At 50.7% G+C, this 21,579-nt stretch overlaps 1 protein-coding gene across 1 annotated transcript in view; it reads right to left on the reverse strand.

Annotated features, from left to right (window-relative positions):
- Positions 1-7,891, reverse strand: part of CACNG3 (calcium voltage-gated channel auxiliary subunit gamma 3) — a 70,441-nt gene extending 62,550 nt beyond the window's left edge. The window contains exon 1 of the mRNA XM_081132641.1: positions 6,919-7,891. Within this exon, the coding sequence (XP_080988767.1) occupies positions 6,919-7,129 (211 nt within the window). The 5' untranslated portion in view covers positions 7,130-7,891. The remainder of the gene's footprint in view (positions 1-6,918) is intronic.
- Positions 7,892-21,579: the final 13,688 nt, after the last annotated feature.

The raw sequence follows: 21,579 nt of genomic DNA on the forward strand, positions 1-21,579 counted from the left end.
CGGCTTCTGTGCAAGCAGCGGCGAGGATCATGCTGGGGTCTCACCTGCACCAATCCCAGGACGAGGGGCGGACCTACCCTGGGCGCGGGCTCCAGGTGCAAGCCTGGGAAGCGGCCGCAGGCGAGTCCCGGCCTGCAGGGAGCTCTCTTAGACGGGGACCTCGCTATTTATCGGCAGCAAGCCTCGGGGACCCTGGAAACGCTAGCCAGATCCTCAACTCCTCTCCTCCTTCACCTGTGCGGTTTCCCAGTTTTCAGCAGCCCCTGCTCCTTGCCCCATCAGTGTCCATGCTCCTTAGGGTTCTCTCACCTTCCCTCCTTGTGTTCACCGGGTTTTCTCTGACTCTTCTGTACTTTCCTGTCTTCATTTGCCACCTCTGTCTGGATAATTCTAAGTGTCATTTCAGGTTTCACCTCCGTCCTAAGCTCTATATTAGTGATTCTTAACATTTTTGGAGTATGAGACTCTCTCCACAGAAGTGCACATTCACACATTTTTCTTGAAGTTTCATGAGCAAACCGAACCCTATCCATGGAGCCACATGGAGGGGCACCTCTCTCTAGGGTCCCCGTGCCCACTGCCTTTGTGGGCCTCAGTCTCTGCCCTCACTCAGTAGCTGTGACTGACCGGGCCTACCTTTAGTCTCCTTCTAGTGTCATTTTACTGCCATCAGAACATTGACTCCTAAAGTTTTATTCTCTTTCCAGCCCCAACAGATATTATCTCCTGTGTACTTGGTCGGGAGCTGCCTTTTCCTGGAGACCATTAGACTTTCCTTCACTGACTTTCCTTCAACCTTCCATGTCTCAGAAAAAGGCCAGGGAGTATCTGAGCAAAGAACTAAGTGAGGATTATCCAGGAAAGAACAGGCGAACCGACAGAATACCTGATCGGACGGAGAGTCTGTGAGAAACGCAGGCAGTGCAAGGAAAAGGAAAGCAATTCAGTGCTCTTCCAGTATTGTTTTCAAATGTTAGAAACCCAATTCTCTTAAAATTCACAGGGAATTCATGCCAAGTTTTATTCAACGCATCAGTGAGGGAGCCAGCAGTGACAAAGCTGGTTCACAGGAGGTTGTTCTGTATTTTCCAGTGAAAGAATTCTGAAATAAGTTGTTAGGTTAGATATAAAACTGATTAATGTCCTGGAGGGTAGGCAGTAAATCCACAGCATTTGTGTCCATCTCCTCTAATGAACAGGAATCCTTTGCATCTCCCCTGAACAAAAGACGTATGTGCATCTTCTGAAGCTTCCTACAAGCAAACATGCAACTGCTCGGCTGGCCTTGAATTTATGGTAACAGCTCAGTCAGACAAGTTACGTTCCCCTAGGGAATCGATGACCCTCAGGATCGCTGACCCCCAGACGCTGCTCTGGGGAACACGCAAAGGACAGCCCTCGTTTTGCCTGATTGGTTTTACTCTTTCCTGTTGACCGGGCAGCCCACACTGCTCACCTGACCGTGGAATGCGAACTATCGCCTGTATTCTAACCCAGAAGACAACATTTCAAATGAACAAAACAGAAGCGTTTTCAAGGCGCCTGCTCCCTAAGATGGGTGGAGCCCTGGAGTCGGAAGGCAGAGGGGCTGGGTTCGAGGAAGCAAGGGGAGGAGGCGGTTCTTTCCACCAGTGATGACACATCTCGAAATAGGATTCAAAACATCTACGCACCAGTGGGACGCAGGGCTTGCCAATCAGAATGGACGCTTCCGCGGGGCTGGGGCAGGACCGTGACGCCCTGCTGGGCCAGGCCTTACCTTTATTTGGTGGGTCTTACAGACGCCTGGGAGGTTCCAGGAAGGACTAGGATGGTGGGGGTTGGGAGGGGGGACTTGGGCCAAGAGCTATGTACCAAAAGGCAGGGAAATAGTTCAACATTTTCATAACGTGTATGGCTATATGGACATGTTCTGGCTGAATATTAGTCAAGCTCACACCCTCCCCATCCTGCCACCACCCCAGTCCTGGGCCACACCCCTAACACTCTCACTGGGGGCTCCTTCCCATCCTGCCTGACATCGCCAGCCCTCTTCTGTCTCCTGTCCGCCTCTCGGGCCTTAGGGAGAAGGAGGAACTGTGCAGGGCAGGGGACAGGGCAATGGTCAGGGCAGGAGAAAGGGCACTGGCGTGGCTGCACCCATGTCTAAGGGGGGTCCAGCATTAGATCCAGGGCAGGAGGCACAGAAGCGACTACTGGGTACTGTTTCTAAGCTCTAGGGATAAAGCAGTTCCACCAACGGGCAAGACTCTGTCCTGACTGAGTTTATAGCCTCCCGGGGGAGATAGGAGATAGGAAGAGGGTGCGCTAGTGCATGCGAGCACCGGGCACTGGGCTCGGCACGCAGGAAATGCTCAGCCCGTGTCCCGTCCTTCCACATCTTCGCAGCTTCCCCCAGGATTCTAACACATCAATAAAGCTGGAGCCCCATCTGGCTGAAAAAGTCAACCATCTGGAGACTTGGAAATACGGGGGAACTTCTAATGACTGGTTAATTTTTTTCAGTTTTTCAGCCAGATGTTTGATGTCATCCAGGCCCATCTGTAGCAGAAATAGCAGTTTATTGAAATTCTTTTCCATAATTTTAATTTCCCTGTCCTAAAATCCTAAATGGGCTTTCTTTTCTTAGCATGTATTTTTTAAAAATAAATCAGAAAAAGTGATTATTGACTAATGAAGAGCAATTTAGCAATCAAATGTAAAAATATAAGAAATTTGAATTTAAAGGCCTTTTAGATAATTTCCAGGGCTCAAAACGGGCAGCCCATGGGCCAAATTCAACTATAGGGTGAGCTTGATTTGGCTGACACCATGTTTTTAAAAAGTTAAATTAGTTGCCCACTTTTTAAAAATCAAGAGAGTTTATATCTGGCATTTAAAAATTTGGAACATTGGGCCAAATTGGTACACATTTCCCCAGGTAAAAATCAACTTAAGCTAAGTAGTAATTGTCCCTTAGATGGGGCTCATGTTCTCAAATTTGCCACAGTCCCCACCACTCTCTATTGCCCCCACACTGAGACAAAGTTTCAGTTGCCATATTTCTTCTTAAATTCAGTGCTACCCCCTCCCTCCCCCATAGAATTGAATTGAAAGGACTGTGAAATGCCTTTTTCACGCTTCACCTTATCTGCCTAGTCCACATGGAAATTTGGATTTGATGCTCCCTAATCTTAGCTGAAGCTCTCATTTTAGATTTGGGTAAACTGAGGCCCAAACAAGGAAAAGAACATAGAAAAACTGGCATAACTGTTAGTCACAAAATGGGATTAGCTGCCACAGTTTCTCGCTCCTAGGCCAGGGCAGTGGTCTTTCCACTATCTCAGTACATCACTCGGGTTGCATCTAGGGTTTCTCCAAATGAGGGCGTCACATGTCAAACATGCTCTCATTCAGATTCACGCGCTGCTATTGAAGCCCGCAGCAGGCTGGGCTCTGCTCTGTGAATGCCTTGCATGCTTTCCAGGTAATGAGTCAGGCATTCGTTTTGGTTTCTCAGCGTGGGTGTCTCTACATAGGTCGATTGTTTTTTCATTCAAAGCATGTCCTGCGCTGCCTCTGGGTTTGCGCCTGTCTGGTGGCTCCGTGGCCCGGCGACGCTGCACAGGCACCCTGCGCCTTCTGGGGCCGGGAGCGTCCGGGTGGAGGCGCCACGTGCCTGGGCATCCTCACAGGCCAATGTCTGTGCCAGCAGCAACCTGTCCACAGGGCGCGAGCTAATGTTCTCCAGAAAATGCCCTGAGAAGCAGCATGGCGTAGGGGAAATAGGCAACTGCTGAGTGGAGGTATGTGACCTTGGGAAAGCTATGTAACTTCTCCAGCCTCAGTTTCCTTGTCTGTAAAATAAGGGTAATAATAATACCTATATCACTGAGCTCCTTTGAAGATGACAGTTAATTTTTCAAAAATTTTGGAACAGTCCTTACACCTAGTAAACGCTAATATAAATAACATCCTGGTGAGTTATGGGAATGAAAACTAGAAACATCCCCCATCGGGCTTCAACACACTCAGTCACTCAGGCCCCTTGTAAATACTCAGTACATGTTGGCTGGAACATGACAATTGCTTGGAGGGTTTTCAGGAAAGTCAGACCCCAGGGATCCACTGCAGGCCTATGGAAGCAGAGAATCTAGTTGCGGGGCCTGGTAATCTATTCTTTTTAAGCTCCTTATGTGATTCTGATGACTAGCCAAGTTTGAAAGCAGTTGATGCGCTTGAATGTCTTTCTTATACTTGAACATCTTTGGTGTGGGGAACTGATCACCTCTTAAAGCTGCACGGAATACATTTTTATACTGAGGCAAAACCTGTTTACCTCGAGCTCCCACTTCTACCCCCTTGAGGCCACACAGACCGTTCCAAATCTTTTTCATATGAGAGCTCTTCAGATACTGCAGACAGCTGTCGTATCCCTGCTGAGCACTCTCTTCTTTTGGACAAAATGGCTATATTTGCTCATGGAAAAAAAAAGTATGGATGAACTGACTCTTCTAATTTGATGTCTTAAAAAAATGAGTTACAAGCCCCCTCCTCACCCCAAGTTATCCTTTGACACTTAAAGGACCAGAAAACACAGGGATGCCGGGGCTCTGGGAGACAGGGAACAGCAAGCAGGAGGCGGCGAGCACCTTCGCTTCCTCCGAGCACGGCTCTGCCTGCTGCCGCGTCTGCCCAGAGGCTCCTGCAAATTCCTTCAGCGCTTGGTGTAGTCAGCACATGAAGAAAAATCTTGGCGTGTTTCAGCCAAGCCCATCTAGGCGTTGTACACATAGCTAAAATTTTATTGTGACTCATTAAAGTTTATGCATCTTACTGTATTTGATATTTCAAAACTAAACAAAAATGTAGCTGGGTCAACCCGTATGAAGAAGGCAACACATTTTCCCAAAAGGATTCACCTGAGCAAGAGCATATCTTACACTCATCCAGCTCCTACTTGACAGAGATTTTCTCTCCTCTCAGAATGTCTGGGTGGGGCTCTGATTCCTTGTACAAACTGGGCACAGGGTGTGATGTTGGAGAAAAGAGAAGCCAGCAGTTGAGAAACGCTAAGGGTTCAGGAATCTTAAGCCCTAAAGGGGGAAGCTAAAATTGGTGTTTAGTTGTGCATTCCAAGGTTTAGTTCTGAGAGGCAGAAGAATCAGAAATAACTGTATCTTGGTCTACGTGTGTAGGTATTAGTAGGAGTCTCAGATTTTTTGTGCCATCCCTAGAACCAGGTAGGCATCAAAATATCCACAAATTGCAGCTTTACAAAAGATAACTCAATTCCTTATTGTTAATATGAGAGAGAATTATGGAATTTCCCTGAGGTAAATGACTTCACCATACCCAACCACAAATGACCACAAATGTTAACTTTTGTCAAGGTTTAGGAAAAAATTATTCTAGAATTTCCATCAGTACACTGGATAGAGTATGAGGTTTAAGTGGTGCTAATTTAAGACCACCTATTCCAAATTAATCATTTCCCAGATTAACAAACTGAGGGTTAAAGAGAGCAAATGTCTTAGCCAAGGTCATACAGATAATTTGCAGCATTACCCAGGTATTCTGACTTCATGTACAGTGGCCCTTCTTGCATTTAAAGTAGTTCTTTCCCACCTGGACTTCCCACCAGTTGCAAATCTGCATTGGAAACAGACTCATCTGTAGTAACTCTTGCAGTCAGGAGAGCAGTTGTTCAGTGTCAGGACATGGGAAGAAGGCCAGGGAATGAAGCAATATTACACTAGCAAGTGATGTCATAGCATGACTTCCCTACGCGACTGACATAAATGCAAGTTTTCAGGAAGCCCTGACAAGTGCCAGCCAGTGAGAACGCAGGCATGGAGAACCAATGACGAGCAGGGCAAGGAGGCATACAGGGAACCCAGATTTCCTTACCCATCAAGGAAGCTTCTCAGATTCCTTAGAAGCCCAGGAAAACTCCCTTCTAACGCTTTAATCCAGGGCCTTCCCTCAGGCACACAGGTTCCAAAAGCTTTGATTTTGTTATGTCTTTCTGCTTTCTCCACTGACATCCAGCCAGTGCCCAGAGATGCTCAGAGTGACTCCGGTGCAGTGAAAGCAAGGTTAATAGTGAGACAGGCCACCCAAGGGCTTGACTTTCTAAAATCAATCTCTCATCTTCATTGTAATTGAGAGCGAATTCTCAGTTTTTAAAATTAGAAGCGGTAAGCTGCCATTCTTGGAGAATCAACCTTATGCAAATATCTTTGGAATATATTTGTTGGGTTTGGGGATGATTTAGGAAAGAAGACAGGTGGATACCAAATACCAAGACTTAAGTTTTGTTTTGATCCCCAAATAACAAAATGTGTATTTAGAAGGAAATTTTCTGAAAGTGTGTGTGTGCATGTGTGTGTGTAGGGGTTCACATATGTTAGTCTGGAACTGGTTGGCTATGGAAGTTCATGAAAATACCTAGTTAGACCAAACTCAGAAGAAACTGATAAGACTATGTTGAGAAATAAGGAAATAGCTTCGAGTGTATCAGGCTAAGTCAGGGGGTCTCTCCCTTTCCCTTTCCCTCTCCCTCTCCCTCCCTCCCCCTCCCTCACTGAAATGCAATTTAAGCAGAGCCAAAGACCCCATCTCAAGCCAGAGGTCAAAGCAGTTCACAATATGACTAGAGATTGTGTATTTGAAGGTTTTTCTCAATTGCAGAAGCTGCCTAGAGTGCTAAAAATCCCACCTCATGAAGCTAATGCCAAAAACAATCAGTAAGATCCAAACCCTTCATCCCACACAACACAGCATTCGTCCTGCTGGAAACAGCCTGGACACCTGCACCGTCTCATCAGTAATGTGAACCCTTCTTTTCTCCCATCCACTGCGTGCACCTCCCCCAAGCCCCCAGTGGGACATCAGGATATCAGAAACCGGGTTGTTATGCGAGGAATCTGTAAATACCTTCCAGGCAGCAGGTCCTCCACAGCCCCGAGTGTGTCATTACCTCTTCATTCTTCCTGCTGGTTTCATTATCACTTGTAGATTTAGTCCTGCACACGCCTCTGGAATATAACCAGTAGTCCGTGCCCACTGCAATGGTCATTAAGCTAAAAGCTGCGAAGGCTCCCACAGTGGTGATCAACATCTGGATACCTCTGTCACACATCCTCATAATTCTTCATGGTATTCTGAATGGCTGGGGGTTGAAGGGGAAGTTCAATGCCAGAGGAAAAAAAATCACTCTGTAGCTGGGTAACCTAGGACAGGCTCTTCCAAAAATTCGGGTCTCCTTCTGTCGGCATCCACAGGGACTTTGGGAAAGCTGGGGTTTCCTGTCTGGAGCTCTCTCCAGTTCCCTGGCTCGCCTATGGCCCTCGGAAGGGTGCAGGCTCTAGGGGGTTGGTCCGCATCACTGCTGCCTTCTGAGGGCCCCTGGGTTCCTTTCATTCCTCAGGAGCTTGGTAAAGATGAGGGTCCGTGCACGGCATGGCTCCGGAGCCTGGAGCCGCCAGTTCGGTCTGAGATGCGCCCGGCTCCTCACAGCCCCTGGAGACTCAAGGCAAAGAAATCCGGAGAGGTCCGTGTGTGTGCGCGTGTGTGCGCGGCCTCGCGCGTGCGTGCATGCATGCGTGTGTGTGTGTGCGCGCGCGAGCGCGTGTGCTGGGGTGAGGGCGGATGGCAAAAAATAGCACTGCTGGGAGGCGAGTCGCTGAGAAGAGTGCTCGCTGCTTCCCCAGCCTCCCAGGAAAGCTCTCCGCCTGCTCGCGACACCCCCGCTCAAACTGGGGAAGAGACAGTCCCGGGGCGGGGGCCGGGCTTCGGCGGAGGGCGCGGGGCGCGGTGCTGAGCGGACAGCTCCAGCCTGTGGCTCCCCCGCCCCCTCACTCTCAGACCCGGGGGCCGCGGTGCTGAGCGGACAGCTCCAGCCTGTGGCTCCCCCGCCCCGCCCCCTTGCGCCCGGGCCCCGGGGCGGCGGTGCTGAGCGGACAGGCCCAGGGCCGTGGTGCTGAGCGGACAGCTCCCCTGCCTGTCGCTCCTCCGCCCCCCTTCCCTCTCGGGCCCCGGGGCCATGGTGCTGAGCGGACAGCTCCAGCCTGTCCCCCGCCCCCCTTCCTCTCGGACCCCGGGGCTATGGTGCTGAGCGGACAGCTCCAGCCTGTCCCCCGCCCCCCTTCCCTCTCGGACCCCGGGGCCATGGTGCTGAGCGGACAGCTCCAGCCTGTCCCCCGCCCCCCTCGCTCCCTGGCCCCTGGGCCGTGGTGCTGAACGGACAGCTCCAGCCTGTCGCTCCGCCGCCCCCCTTCCTCTGGGACCCCGGGGCCGTGGTGCTGAGCGGACAGCTCCAGCCTGTCGCTCCGCCGCCGCACCCCCGCGGTCCAGCGCCGGGGCTGGAGACCCGGGCTGCGGAAGGGTTCCACCCCCCCGCCGTTCCCCCGCCCCTTCCCAGGCCAGCCAGCCACTCGGGTCTGTCCAGTCGGGCCCACGGCCCACTCAAAGTTTGGGGAGCCCAGGGCAGTGAGAGCCCCGGCTCCTCGCCCGCAGCACGACGCTGCTCCTGCGCTCCCGCAAGGGTTAAGGAGAGGCGCGGGGGAGAGGCCCGCAGCGCGCCCTGGGCTCCCGCGGCTCGCGCCGCGGCTGTGTCCCCACCTCCCCTCCACCCCACCCCCAATGAGCGGGGCAAGTTTGCGCTTTGCTGGGGGCACTGCTGGGGCTCATGGGGAAAGACCGAGTCTTCTTAAAGGGACCTGCGGCTCACTTGGGCGGGCAAGAAGTGCTCGTCACAGGCACATGTGTGCGTAGCCTGTCTCAGTTTGGTTCCCCACAAAACAAGCCAATATGTCTACCCTCCTTCCCCTGGAGCTCTGGTTTACGCCGGAGACAACCCGCTCAGGTCAGACCCAGAACTGTTGGTATCACACGGTCATGCACTCCTAAAAGGCTAGTTGTACAGTGTTGCACACATGTCAGGGGTTTGCGGAAGAGGTGTTAAAAATTCATCTCTGAAAATACCTCATGTATTTTAACATTCCTACATTGGGGGAGTGATGAACTCAAGAGAGGGAAAGTCACTGAAAACGTCAGATTCCTTCCAAGGGTCCCTGGGATGTTCATTAGTTAACATCCTTGCCTAAGTTAGACCAGAGGCAGGTAAAGTTAAGCCTCCTTTCCTTGTTAGTCCAAAGTGCAAATGCCACTGCACACCCAAAAGCTAGTGAGACTCTCGCTTAGAAATAGTCTATGTTGTAAAAGATCAGCATTTCACCTGCTTTTTATTGCTAAGTATTGTGGCATATATGTGAACACTCACTGAGTTAACTGAGACAGTCCACAGGATGCCTTTACTCCCCCACCCACCGTGGCCTGATGGGATGGATGCCCAGAGGCCAGTGTTTGGGATGGAGGCTGCTTGGGTTGTTTCTGGGGTCCCTGAGATGTGTCCGTGACCAACTGACTGGACAAAAACATAATGGGAGATAATCAGACACACATGCTCTCCTGGTGCCATCTCTGGCTGTCTGCGACCCCATGCAGATGACTGAGTAGCAGCAATGTACCGAGTTCTCAGAGCAGCTCACGGCTTCTTGGTGACTTGGCTACTTTTTCTTTGATGCTGAGGTCACTAGAAGTCTTTGTTCTTGGTCCTTGATATACATGCATGTGCATGCATAGGTTCAAATATATCATCATGGTACAATTATGTTTGAAAGTTTACCTGTGCTGTGTTCAATTAAATTATGAGTTGTGAGTTTGTTGTGGAAGTAAAGCAGGCATGTGAATATGTCTGTACCTGCATGCAGTGTGTGGGCCATGTAATACATTTGCTGGAAATGCATAGCTGTTTGCTTGTGTGGGTGTGCATGCCTGGGTATGGGTATAATGTGGGTTTGTGAACCTCTGTGCATTTAATTGCATATGCATATGATTTGTGGGCAGGAAGTAGAAATACTGAAAATGTGCCACATAACCAAAATGAATGATAGGAGATGGGGGAGGCATCCAGGGCTTTCTTTGAGGGATTTGTTTGTTTGTCTTTTCTCCCAGAACAAAACTTGTTTCTCAATTTTTAAAAAAGCCACATGTAACATGGAGGTGAAATTGGTCTTTCCTTGGAGGGTTATTAAATATGTGAAATTTTCCTCCCCCTTCTCAGACACATAATTGTCTGAAATAGTTAACAATAACCACAACAACCATTCCAGGAACCAGCTGTTTCTTTCCTTCTTCAGTGGGGATGAGACTTTTCTCAAAGCAGGGCCGTGCAGATGAAAGGCCGGTGGGCTTTGGGCATAAGGACTCCGAACACTCCATTCACCAGCCCCACAGTAAAGCAAAAGCAGCTCCACCCCCACCTCCCCACTCTGCCATTTAAGCCCAGACAGACAAAGTGTGGTGCCCAGGAGGTTCCACAGAAGGAATCAGGTGCCCAGGTGCGTCAGTGTGGAGTTGGGGGCAGGGGGTGGGAGCTCAGGCAGATGAAGGGGACAATCATGGGTCAGGAAGTGCATGATTTTTCTGAAGGAGGGAAAGGGAACCGTGTAGAAAGAATGGAGATTTGCGCTGAGGCTCTGATCAGAGCGTGGGAGTCCTGAACCTGCGTGTGGAGCAAGTCAGAGCACCTGCTGGAGTGGGAGTGGGTGTGAGGAGGCAGGGCCGCCGCCAGCTAGTTCCCGAGGATGCCTCTCCACTTACTAGGGGGTGACCTCATCTTCTCATTCAGTGGACATGTAGGTGTGTGTACTGGGTGCTTAGAACCGGCTTCTAAGCCTTGCTGCGGCTGCTGTTTCTCCGCTAGAGGGCTCTCCCACCAGGTCAGTCAGGGGCCCTGGAGATTCAGAGCTCTCCCGGAGTGAAGGAGCCAGGCCCTTCCTCTGTTTGCTGATGGCCTTCTCTGATCCTGCTCCTGTGGCAGGAGACTAGGAGGCCTTTACACAGCCTGAACCTGACATTCAGTTCCCGGATTAAGGTCCTTGCCCCCGGCCCCTCCACTGGACTCAGCCAGGAGAGCAGCAGGCAGTCCCTCTGTGCTTTTCCCAGTTCAAGCTCTCAGAGTCACCCTCATCTCAGGAGGGGTCAGTGCCCCTGAGAGGGGCATAGGGAGGGGTCCTCTGCTTATTCAGTTCAGCAAATGCTTCTTGAGTGCCTCCTGTGCATGGAGCATTCTGCTTAGCACCCCGGAGGACACGGGCATGACTCCTACCCACCAAGACGCCCCATCTATAGTGGGGGCATGTTGTCAGTCTGCTTGGGCTGGAAATAGCAGAAACTCACTGGAGCTGGTTTAAGAAATTGGGGGTTTGGTATAAGGACGTGGCTGTTTTAAGAAGCCGCAGGGCAAAGCCTCAGCAAGGAGCTGAAATCAGGGAGGAAAAGCCAAGCAGAGCCTTGAGGGCCACTCCCTTTCCATCTCTGCTGGTTCTTATATTTTGAGTCGAGAACATTGCTTTGCCTTGTCCCCTCTTCCAAACACAAGATGTAAGCTGAGTGTTGAGATTTTATGTCGTCTCTACTCAAGAGACCCACCCAGACTACACTGGGCAGTTCTAATCCCAATCAGAAGTTTCAGGAGAGGCAAACTGATTGACCTAGCTTGTGCCGTGCGCCCCTTCCCGGCCCAGCCAGCTGTGTTCCCAGCGTCAGCGTCACCGAGTGCGGCCACGGGTGTCAGGACCAGCCCCTGTGAGCGGGGGAAGGGGAGACAGTTCTCAGATTAGGAGGAGTTTCTGTGACACCTTCCCCTGGGTGGTGCCCATGGGCTCAGCAGCACAACACGATCGGGAAGGAGAAGACAGCCTGGCAGGACTTGGGAGCACTGCCGATGCTGGAAACCTCAGTTAGGAGAGGGCCTGGCTGGCTGCGGGTGGTTCCCAGCCAGCCTCACCACGGTCTGTGCCCTTCTTCCAGGGACATGGGTTAAATGAGAAAAACTCTCCCGAGGGACCCACGTGGGTGTAAGTTAAGGAGATGGTGAAAATCACCCGGGTACTTGCGAGTTCGGTTCCTGTTGCCTAGAGCGGCGGCAGAAGCCGCAGGGCGGGAGGGGGCGGCCGGGAGGGACGCAGCAGCCGGGGTCACAAAGACGCCCGGGTTTACTGCCTGCAGTCGGTGGGGGAGCTGCAGGCTGCAGCGTGTTATTGAAAGTCACAAAGGTAACCAATAGATGAACTAAAAATTATCTAAGACCGAATTTGGGGTGAAGTGAGCTACACTAAGACAGAAATGAGTAACTGTGGTTACCTGTAGGAAGGGGGTCTGCAGTGGGCCAGGCTGCTTTTCCTTACAGCCCATTCATTCCTGTTTGGTTTTTAAAAATCTTGTGCATGTATACTCTGAAAAATGTTTAAAGTCCGTTAAAAATCAATGGAAACAGTAAGCAGCACGCCTCCTGTCCACCTCCCCGGCCACCTCCTCTTCATCAGGGCAGAGATGCCGGGTTTATCCATCTAGTCCCGGTGCCGGGATCGCTCTTCCCTGAGGAAGCCTTCTTGTTACAAAATAACACTTATTTCGAAACAATTGTGAATTTACCTAAAAGTTGCTGCCATGGTTGTCATGGTTCAATCCCTCACTTCATTCGTATTTCAGCAGAAATGGCATCTTCTCAGGGAACCTCCTTTAACTGCTCTGTCTAAAATAACACCCTGGGCATCTCTCTGTCCTCGCTCTGAGTTGTTTTTCTTCACAGCATTTACCAGCCTCTGACATTATCCTAGGTATATCTGCACATATGTAAATAGGTACATAGATATGTTTGTGTGTTTATTGTCATCTCCCAACTAGAGCAAAAAGCTTTCACAGGGGCAGGCAGTTTGTGTTTTACTTCTAAATTACAAGGCCTTGGGGCAGTGCCCACGCTATACAAGGCACTCGATTGGCATGCATTTAGCCAATTAACACCTAAATGCCTGTTAGGTTGCACACACTGTGCGAGGCACTGGCAGATCCGTAGAAGCAAGAAGGACATTGCTCGTGATCACCTGGAACCCTCGGCCTGGCGGCAAGGACAGAGACCATGAACAAGAACAGCTGCGGCGGTGCGGCGGGCACCCCGCGACGCCCAGGTGCCCGGTACCGGGTGGTGCCTTTGCAGCCCTAGCCCTGACCTCCACGCCCGCCTTGCCTGCCTCGGCTGCCCCTTCTCGGGGGAAGTGCTCTCAGCGGAGAAGCTGCCTCTCCAGCCTGCAGTCAACGAGGGGCTGCTGCAGGGGTGCCAGAGGCAGGGACGGCTGCGCTCGGCTTACGCTGGTCCAGGGCCCTCCACGGACCAGGCCAAGGATGGGCTTTACCCGGGACCACGTCCTTGTTTGACTTGGTCCTGTTCCCTGCGGTTCTCAAGCACTAGTTCACACCAGGATCACTTAAAAAGCTGGTTAAACAACAGATTACTGGATTCCACCCCCAGAGTCTCCAGGGTGGCTCTTAACATTTTATGTTTCTAGCAAATTCCCAGGTGATGCTAATGCTGCTCCTCCGAGAAACCACACTGCCCCTCCCTGTGCCGTTTCCCCTTCTCCCTGCGGTTTTCCCCAAGATCACTCCTCCGTCAGCCACGTGCCTGTGGACCCTGCTTCAGGGAACCCCACCTCACAGCAGGAGGGCTGGCGAGCGCCCTGCTGGGGGACAGGGCAGGGAGAGCCCCGTCATCGGGGTCACGGAAGAGGCTTCACGGAGGAAGTTCCATTTAAACTGGACCCTCAAGGACAAACAGCCAGGTGCAGAGCAGGGCACTCTGTCCTGGCAGTTGCACTAGCAAGTTCAAAGCCCGAGTGTGCAACGAGCTTGGGAAAATGAAGAAGCTTATATGACTACAGTGTAAAGTGGGCTAGCACAGCAGGCCCTTCATGCTTGGATGTTACGTGCAGAGAAGACATTGGCCCTGACCTCTTCCAGAAAATATCGGCAGCCTATTAGCTTCTTTGAAGACTATATTGCCAAATAATTCCCAAGCTTGATATGTCGCAACCTGTGACTATTAAACCCCTAAACAAATAACCCTGCACCCTTCCCCCAGGCCTTCACCACACTATTGTCTGTGTCCCTGGGTTATGCATATAAGCTCTTCAGTTAAGTCTCTCCCCAAGCACCCACCCACCCTCCCCCGCCTTCCCTCTGAGGTCCCTCAGTCTCTCCCAGGCTTCTATGTCTCTGGATCTATTTTGTTCATCAGTTTATTTTGTTCATTAGATTCCACATATGAGTAAGATCATGTGACACTTGTCTTCCTCTGACTGGCTTATTTCACTTAGCATCATACTCCGCAGGTCCCTCCATGCTGTCTCAAAGGGTAAGGGGTCCTTTGTTTTACAGCTGCATAGTATTCCAGGGTGTAAATGTCTGAGAAGATGCTGGATATGATTTCAATTTTCTTGAACTTGTAGAGACTTGTTTTGTGTCCTGACATGTGGTCTATCGTTGAGAATGTCCCATGTGCACTTGAGGAGAATGTCTATTCTGCAGCTTTGGGGTGAAATGTTCTGTAAATGTCCATCAAATCCATCTGATCTAGTGTGTCATTTAGAGGCACTGCTTCCTTGTTGATTTTTTTTTTTTTGGCTGTTGATCTCTCCTTTAAAGTCCTCCAGAAGTTTTTTTTTTTTCAGCCTGGGTGAGTCTTTTGTTCTGAGGTGGGTCTCTTGCAGATAGCATATATTTCAGTTATGTTTTCTTATCCATTCAGCTACCCCGTGTCCTTTGAGTGGAGCATTTAATCCATTTACAATGTACTAATCTATTGCCGTTTTATTTCTTTATGCATATGTTTCTCATTCTGTTTCAGCTTCTTATTACAGCAGACCCTTTAACATTTCCTGCAATGCTGGTTTGGTGGTGATAAACTCCTTTAGTCTTTTTTTGTCTGGGAAGCTCTTTATTTCACCATCTATTTTGAATGAGAGCCTTGCTGGATGGAGTAGTCTTGGTTTCAGATCCTTGCTTTGCATTACCTTGAATACTTCGTTCCATTCCCTTCTGGCCTGTAGAGTTTTTGATGAGAAATCAGCTGACAGCCTTATGGGAGCTCCTTTGTAGTTAACAGATTGCTTTTCTCCAGCTGCCTTTAAGATTCTTTTTGCCTTGGATTTTTGAGATTTTAATTATGATGTATCTGGGTGTGGGCCTCTTTGGGTTCTTCTTGCTTTGGACTTTCTGTGCCCCTGAACTTGTGTGACTTTTTCCTTGATCAGGTTAGGGAGTTTTTTGCCATTATTTCTCCAAACAGGTTCTCTAACCCTTGCTTACTTTCTACCTCTTTTGACACTCCTATGATACAAATATTGTTATACTTTATGTTGCCCTTAAATTGTCCTCCTGTTTTTAAATTGTTTTTTCTTTTCAATTCTCTGATTGAGTGATCTACCCTGACTTCTAATTCGCTGATCCGATCCTCAGCTTCCCCTAATCTGCCGTTTATTCCTTCCAATCTATTCTTTATTTCTGCTATGTTATTCTTCATTTCCTTCATAGTTTCCATTTCTTTTCTCATGCTGTGGAGCATCCTTATGATCAGTATTCTAAACTCTATATCTGATTGTTTATCTCCCTTTCATTTATGTCTTCTTCTGGAGAATTCTCTTATTCTTTCATTTGGGGCTGTTTTGTCTCCCCATTTTGGCTGCCTGTTTGGGTTTGTTTCTATGTATTAGGTAGATCTGCTAGGACTCCCAGTGTTTTGGATGGTCTCTGGTGCAGACCAATGTTAGATGCTGTTTGTGACTGGCCTTGAGAACACTGTTTGAAGCTTTCCTCAATCCACAGCTTGCGGCTCCCTCTGCTGGGGCTGAGTGCATTTGAAAAGGACCAAGATGTGCACCAAGGTCTGCTTTTCCAAGCCCTGGGTCCAGAAGCAAATCAATCCAAGACTCAAAGCACCCAGAGGATGATTGTTATTCTCAGTCTCTTAATGAGCCTCAGGCTGTAGACTAAAGCAAGGTGTAAACTCCACAGGATGGGGTGAGAGGTTTACAATGGGTGGGGCAATTGCTCCCCCCAACCCCCACCCCCAGGCAAAAGCTGCTTGGATGGTACATGTCTGCCTGACAGAGATGTCCTCTGCCATATGGGGGAATGACTCAGCACTGGGGTCCAGACGTGTGCCTTCTGAGATCTAATCCCCCAGCCAGCCGCTCTAGACCTCCTCACACTGCTCTAGTCCACTCTGCCCTCCCTCTGCCAGAGCCCAAGGCAAGTGGCTGCACACTAAACTTCATGCATTGGCCCTTTAAGAGGGTGTCTGCATTTCTAGCTGTCTCTTACTGGCAGACAGAAACTCGGCTGCTTTTCACAGCCAGATGGTATGTGGGCACCTTTCTCAGTTCTGGTGCTCTGGGCTGGGGATCCCAGCTTGGGGTTTAGGCCCCAGAATTCTCAGTGGGAATCACCCACAGCTGAGATCTCCCTCCAGACCTTCAGCTGCTGCCTGTGGGAACCCAGCCAGCCCTCTTGCGCCTCCACACTTCCTACCAGTCTCTATGTGGTCTCTACTTGACGTCTTTGGTTATAAGAGTTCTCTCCAGCTAGTCTTCAGTTGATTATTCAGGATGGTTTTTCTGTATTTTAGCTGTAATTCCAGTTTGGTCCTGGGAGAGTGTCAGTGTAGCCCCCACTCAATCTGCTGTCATGCCTGTGTTTTTAGAAGGACCTCTTGTTATCTGGTGTCATCTGTGGTATCAAATGACGGGTGTGCTGGTGGCAGGTAAGTTATCTTTGTGTTTAGACACATGGCCCAGAAACCCCACCCCTAAATGGTAGGTCCATGCGGCTTGTCTCCTTTTGGGAAGGCTAGTGTGTCCTACGTATGGAAAGACATTTGCTGGCAGAAGGTTAGACTGTTGCAAAGACTTCTAGCTGCTTACTGAACAACCTTCATTTATTTTAATTAATAAAGTGTCTGGGAGTTCATTTTGTCCAGTTCATTTTGTTTATTTAATTTTAAATTAAATTACATTTTTCAGCTTCCTTGAAGACAAGGGTGCCCTGAAAAATTTCTGATCAATAAAGTATAATTATTGTTTTGTGAACAATCGCCAAAAGGTGGAAACAACTCAAGTGTCATCAACAGACAAGCAATGGTTTCACATGTGTTATATACACACAGAGGAATATTATTCAGCCATAAAAAAGAAATTTGGACACATGGATGAACCTGAAGACATTGTGCTAAGTGAAGTAAGCTAGATACAGAAGGAGAAATGCTGTGGAGCCCACTCAGATGCAGTACCTTGACTAAGCAAATCATAGGGACAGAAAGGAGATTAGAAGTTATCCGGGGCTGAGAGGAGATGGCAATAGGGAGTTATTGCTTAATAGCTAAGGAATTGTTCGATGTGATTAAAAGTTTTAAAAATAGTTGTGATGGCTGAATAACATTGTGGATGTAATTAATGTCACTAAATTATGCACTTAAAATGGCAAAATTTATGTTTCATATATTTTATAATGAAAAGTGGGGAAGAAGAGGTTATTCTCTGGTCCGTAAAAATCCTGTCGAGCAGGCTGGTGGTCAGACTCCACTAGCACGCGTGTGATGCTTTACCCTTCTCTCTCTTCCTGTCGGGACTAGAACTCAGAACTGAGGGTCAATCAGTCGCTTTGTTACCATAAGGTGACAAGCACATGTTTAGGTGGCTGAAAAGAAAATATAATTGAAGAAGCCTGATTCCCTAATAGTGTTATGGAGCCCCCATCTTGGCCAGGGTGGCTTATCTCCAAAGTTACTATTGCATGACACAAACAGACTCTTTACTTTCTTCACACTTTTCTAATTTGCAGCTGAACATAATTCTCAATTCCCACAGATGAAGAGAAGTGACCTTAGTGGGAACCCACCTCAAAGTGTCTAAAATAAACAGGAGCAATGGTAGTGCTTGTGACAAAGTGTGAAGGTGCGGGTGCCCCTGAGTGACGGGGCCCAGGACCTGCCTCCCCATTGCAGCCCTGCCTCCCTCTGCTCCGCTCCATTCTCAGCCTGGCTCTCAAGTGCCAAGAACTCCTGGCTTGTGTCCTGCCAACCCTAGGAGAAAGGGGACATTTGTCCATCAACAGTACAGTAAATGTCCTGGGGCTGGTTCTCATTGGCCCATTTGGTTCATACCCACCTGAATCAATGGTGGTGCCAGGAAATGAGTCGCTGAATTTCAGAGCTGGGCTATCTTTCTGTCCCCAGACACGCGAGGAGGAAGGTCAGTTTCACCTTATTCCGTGTGGACAGATTGGTTAAGGGCTACTTCCTTACAGGAATTCGAGGGTGCTCTTACCAGAAGGATGACTCGATGGCAGGAAGTAAAAATAAGAGACGTTCGCTGTGCACTACAGCAGGTGGCTGCTGGGGCATGCGGGCCTTTTAGCCATGTTGGATCATTCAACAAACATCTACTCAGATGGACCTGTTGACCAGGCCCTGATGTGTATAATGAAGCTATAGAGGCAAGAACCAGTCTCTGCCTCCAGGGAACTTACATTCCAGGTGAGGGCGATGGGCAGTGAAATGCAACCAACCAGACAATGCAGGTAGCGGTCAATGCTGCAGAAAAAATCAAGTCAGGTGCGGCGATAGGCTGTGGTGAGCAGTGTTGATGGTGCCAGGACTGCTGTGGGTGGCAGGGGCAGAGGGCATTTCAAGGAGGTGACTTTGAGTTGAGGGAGTCACTAGTGGAGGAGTCAGCCCCATGAGGGTCCAGGGAAAGCGCTCCCAGCAGCAGGGTCCCAACCGCAGAAGCCCTGCATGAGGACGGCCACACTTGTTGGGGACACGAAGGACAGTGCCGTGGGAATCTTAGGAGCAAGAGGAAAAATCAGCCCGTGAGGTGAGAGGTGAGCTGGGCCAGGCCACGTGGAGCTGGTGGGCCAGGGCAACCAGAGTCGTTTATTTTGTTCTTTAGCCTCATAAAGCCATCGCACAATTTTAAGCAGGGGAGTAACGTGGTTTGATCTATACCTTGGAAATTTCACTCTGGCCACTGAATAAATAATGGGCTCTACAGGGGCGAGAGCGAAGCCAGGAGATGAATTAGGAGGCTGCTGCATCAACGGGGCTGCCGATACGGGCGTCTTGGACCAGGGCTGCTAGGGAATACGACCTTTTCCTGAGGGTGGCGGGACCTTGAGGGGCTTCCGCTGGGAGAGGCGGGATCAGGTTTGTTGTTGGTTTTCTTAGTAGTACACCAGGGCCTTGGCTCTGCTCCATGGAATAGAAATTGCAGCAGAGACGAAGAAGATGGCAAGGAAACCGCAGAGTCCCCTGGCCCCCAGCTTGCCAGGCACCTGCGCTCCTGCCCACCCTCTAGGGTGGAATGCGGGAGGGCACTGGCCTTTCTCCAACACCCGACTAGCGGACCAGGATCAGGGTGGAGACCCCCAAGTGGTGTCCTGGACACACTCTGCCTGGAGAACCAGGAGAAAAGCCTTTGATCTTCTCTAACCCAGAACAGGTTTGGGAAACAGAAGCTTCTGTCTGTGGTAGAACCAAAAACCGTACCAGGTGCATGGCAGAAAGTGTTGGTGGAGAGGACGGGGTTCGGAGTCAGTGAAACCTGGAGTCACATTGCATCACCTGCCGTGTCACCTTGAGAAAATTTCTTAGCACTTCTGTGGCACTCTTTCCTCAAAATAAAATACAGATGTGGTAACAGGACCCACCTCTTGGTGAGCAGGGCCCGCTTACTGAATATGATAAGACACATGCGTGCCTGGCATGGTGCCTGGCAGCGCACAGAGCTCAGCGCCCGTCAGCTGCGCTACAAATACAACAGGGAGGCCAGAGACGCCGGCCCTCTTAATGAGATTAGTTTTAATCCGCCACCTTCGGAGTAACAAACGGCGGACCACTGCGTGGTTAACCACTTTTCCTGAGACTTGTGCACTAGTAAAACAAAATGACCCCCAAGGCAGCGAGAAATTCAAAAGGTGTCTTTATTGAGAGATGAGACAAACACCTCAATAGACAACTAAGAGGCTTAAAACCACTTTGGAAACCTTCCTAAAATCAGCAAAACAGGTTAGAGCTTTTCCTGTTGGCCTGAAATGTTGGCTGAAGCTCCAGGAATGAAAACAGCATAAAATATCTCCCCAGCCAGAGCCGAGAGCTGCCGAGGGACTCCCAGGGCTCCCGGAGAGCTGGCCAGCAGGTCCTGCAGCCCCTCTGATGACTTCCGTCTGGATCATATGGACTGAAGACTGGAGTGCAACGAGGTGGGGGACCTACCAAGTCAGGAGCGCGGGGAGGAAGGCGCTTGGGCTCCTTCATCCCATCCCCGCGGTGGGGAGGGGCAGCCCTTCTCCACCAAGCCCAGGGAGAAGAGGCCCAGTGAAGCCACTGGGGGGTTGGGGACCTGAGGCTCCTTGCTGGTGCCTCGGAGCTGCGGAGACTGGGCTGGCACCTGGGGCGGAGCAGGGGCCGAGCAGAGCCCGGAGGGGGCACTGGAGCGGCTGACCAGTGCTGGGGCACCGTGGCTCCCCGACATAGAGAGCGGTGCCTGCTTCCCGCCTGGACACCATGAAGAGAGGCTGCCCGGAGCAGCTCCCCATCACGGGGCGAGGGAGCGAGGGGCCAGCCAGCCTTGACCCGGGTGCCATGTGGACGCTGGGGGGCCACGGCCCAGACTCTCTTCCTGGGCCACGGCAGTGAGTGGGGGCAGAGCGCCGCTCACCGCGCCTGGCAGTGAGAAGACTTTTGCCACTGAGCCTCTACTCATCCCCCAACCCCCTCCTCCGCCCTCGAGGAGCCAGCAGGGACACCCGCGTCCCTGTCCCGCTGCGGAGGCCCCCGCTCCTGGTCACACTGGGGCTGGAGAGAGAGAAAATCTTTGGGTTGAATGTGAGGTTGAATTTTAATTTCAACTGAATTGGACTTAAAAGAACAAAGCTTTTATTATGAAAAGTTTCAAACGTGTGAAAGTGGGGAGGAAAGTATAGTGAACGGATGCCCCTGTGCCGCCTGCCACCCCCACTGGCGACAGCGGTTACTGACACACGGCTGTCTGGCTCCAGCGCCGTGTTCCCTCAGCTGCCGTCCCAAGTCCCGGATAGGATATGCTTCTGGTTTGGGCTCTAATGCCTGCAGGTGAGTCCTAATTACAAAATAAAGCTTTACTGCCGACGTTGACCCGGCTTCCACCCGTGGCTTGGTTTCAGCCTCTGGAAGGGGGTCCCACGGGCGCAGCCGGCGCAGCCCCCATGCCCGGGTGGGCCGAGCACGCAGCCGCGGCTTCATGACGTTCGCTGAGGAAATGAAGCACCTGCAGGGCAGCTCGGCCGCACAGCCTCTCAGGCGCCCAGGCCCAAGTGCAAAATGAAATCCCGCTTCATCTGACTCCGGTGGCTCGCCTCAGTGCCACCCAAAGCTATTCAGCCAAACGTCCCGCCTTGAGGGACGGCCCGGGGTAACCGTGTCGTCCGGGAAATGGGTTTCCAAATGGTCCCAAGCAACGGCGCGGAGGTGCCTCTCTAAATCCTGCGCAGTGTTTCTAGCATCTCCACGTGCAAGCTGGGAGCTCGCAGGCTCTGTCCGGCCTGCTGATGTTTGGCTGCGCCCCCCGAGTTTTACAGTTTGCATTGCACTGAATCGGACGCTGGCCCACGTTCCCCAGCAGCCTGGAGGAGAGCAGCCTCTGCCCCCCCATGAGCACGCCA

This window comes from Miniopterus schreibersii (genome assembly GCF_964146895.1).
Source record: "Miniopterus schreibersii genome assembly, chromosome: 3".
Taxonomy (NCBI): domain Eukaryota; kingdom Metazoa; phylum Chordata; class Mammalia; order Chiroptera; family Miniopteridae; genus Miniopterus; species Miniopterus schreibersii.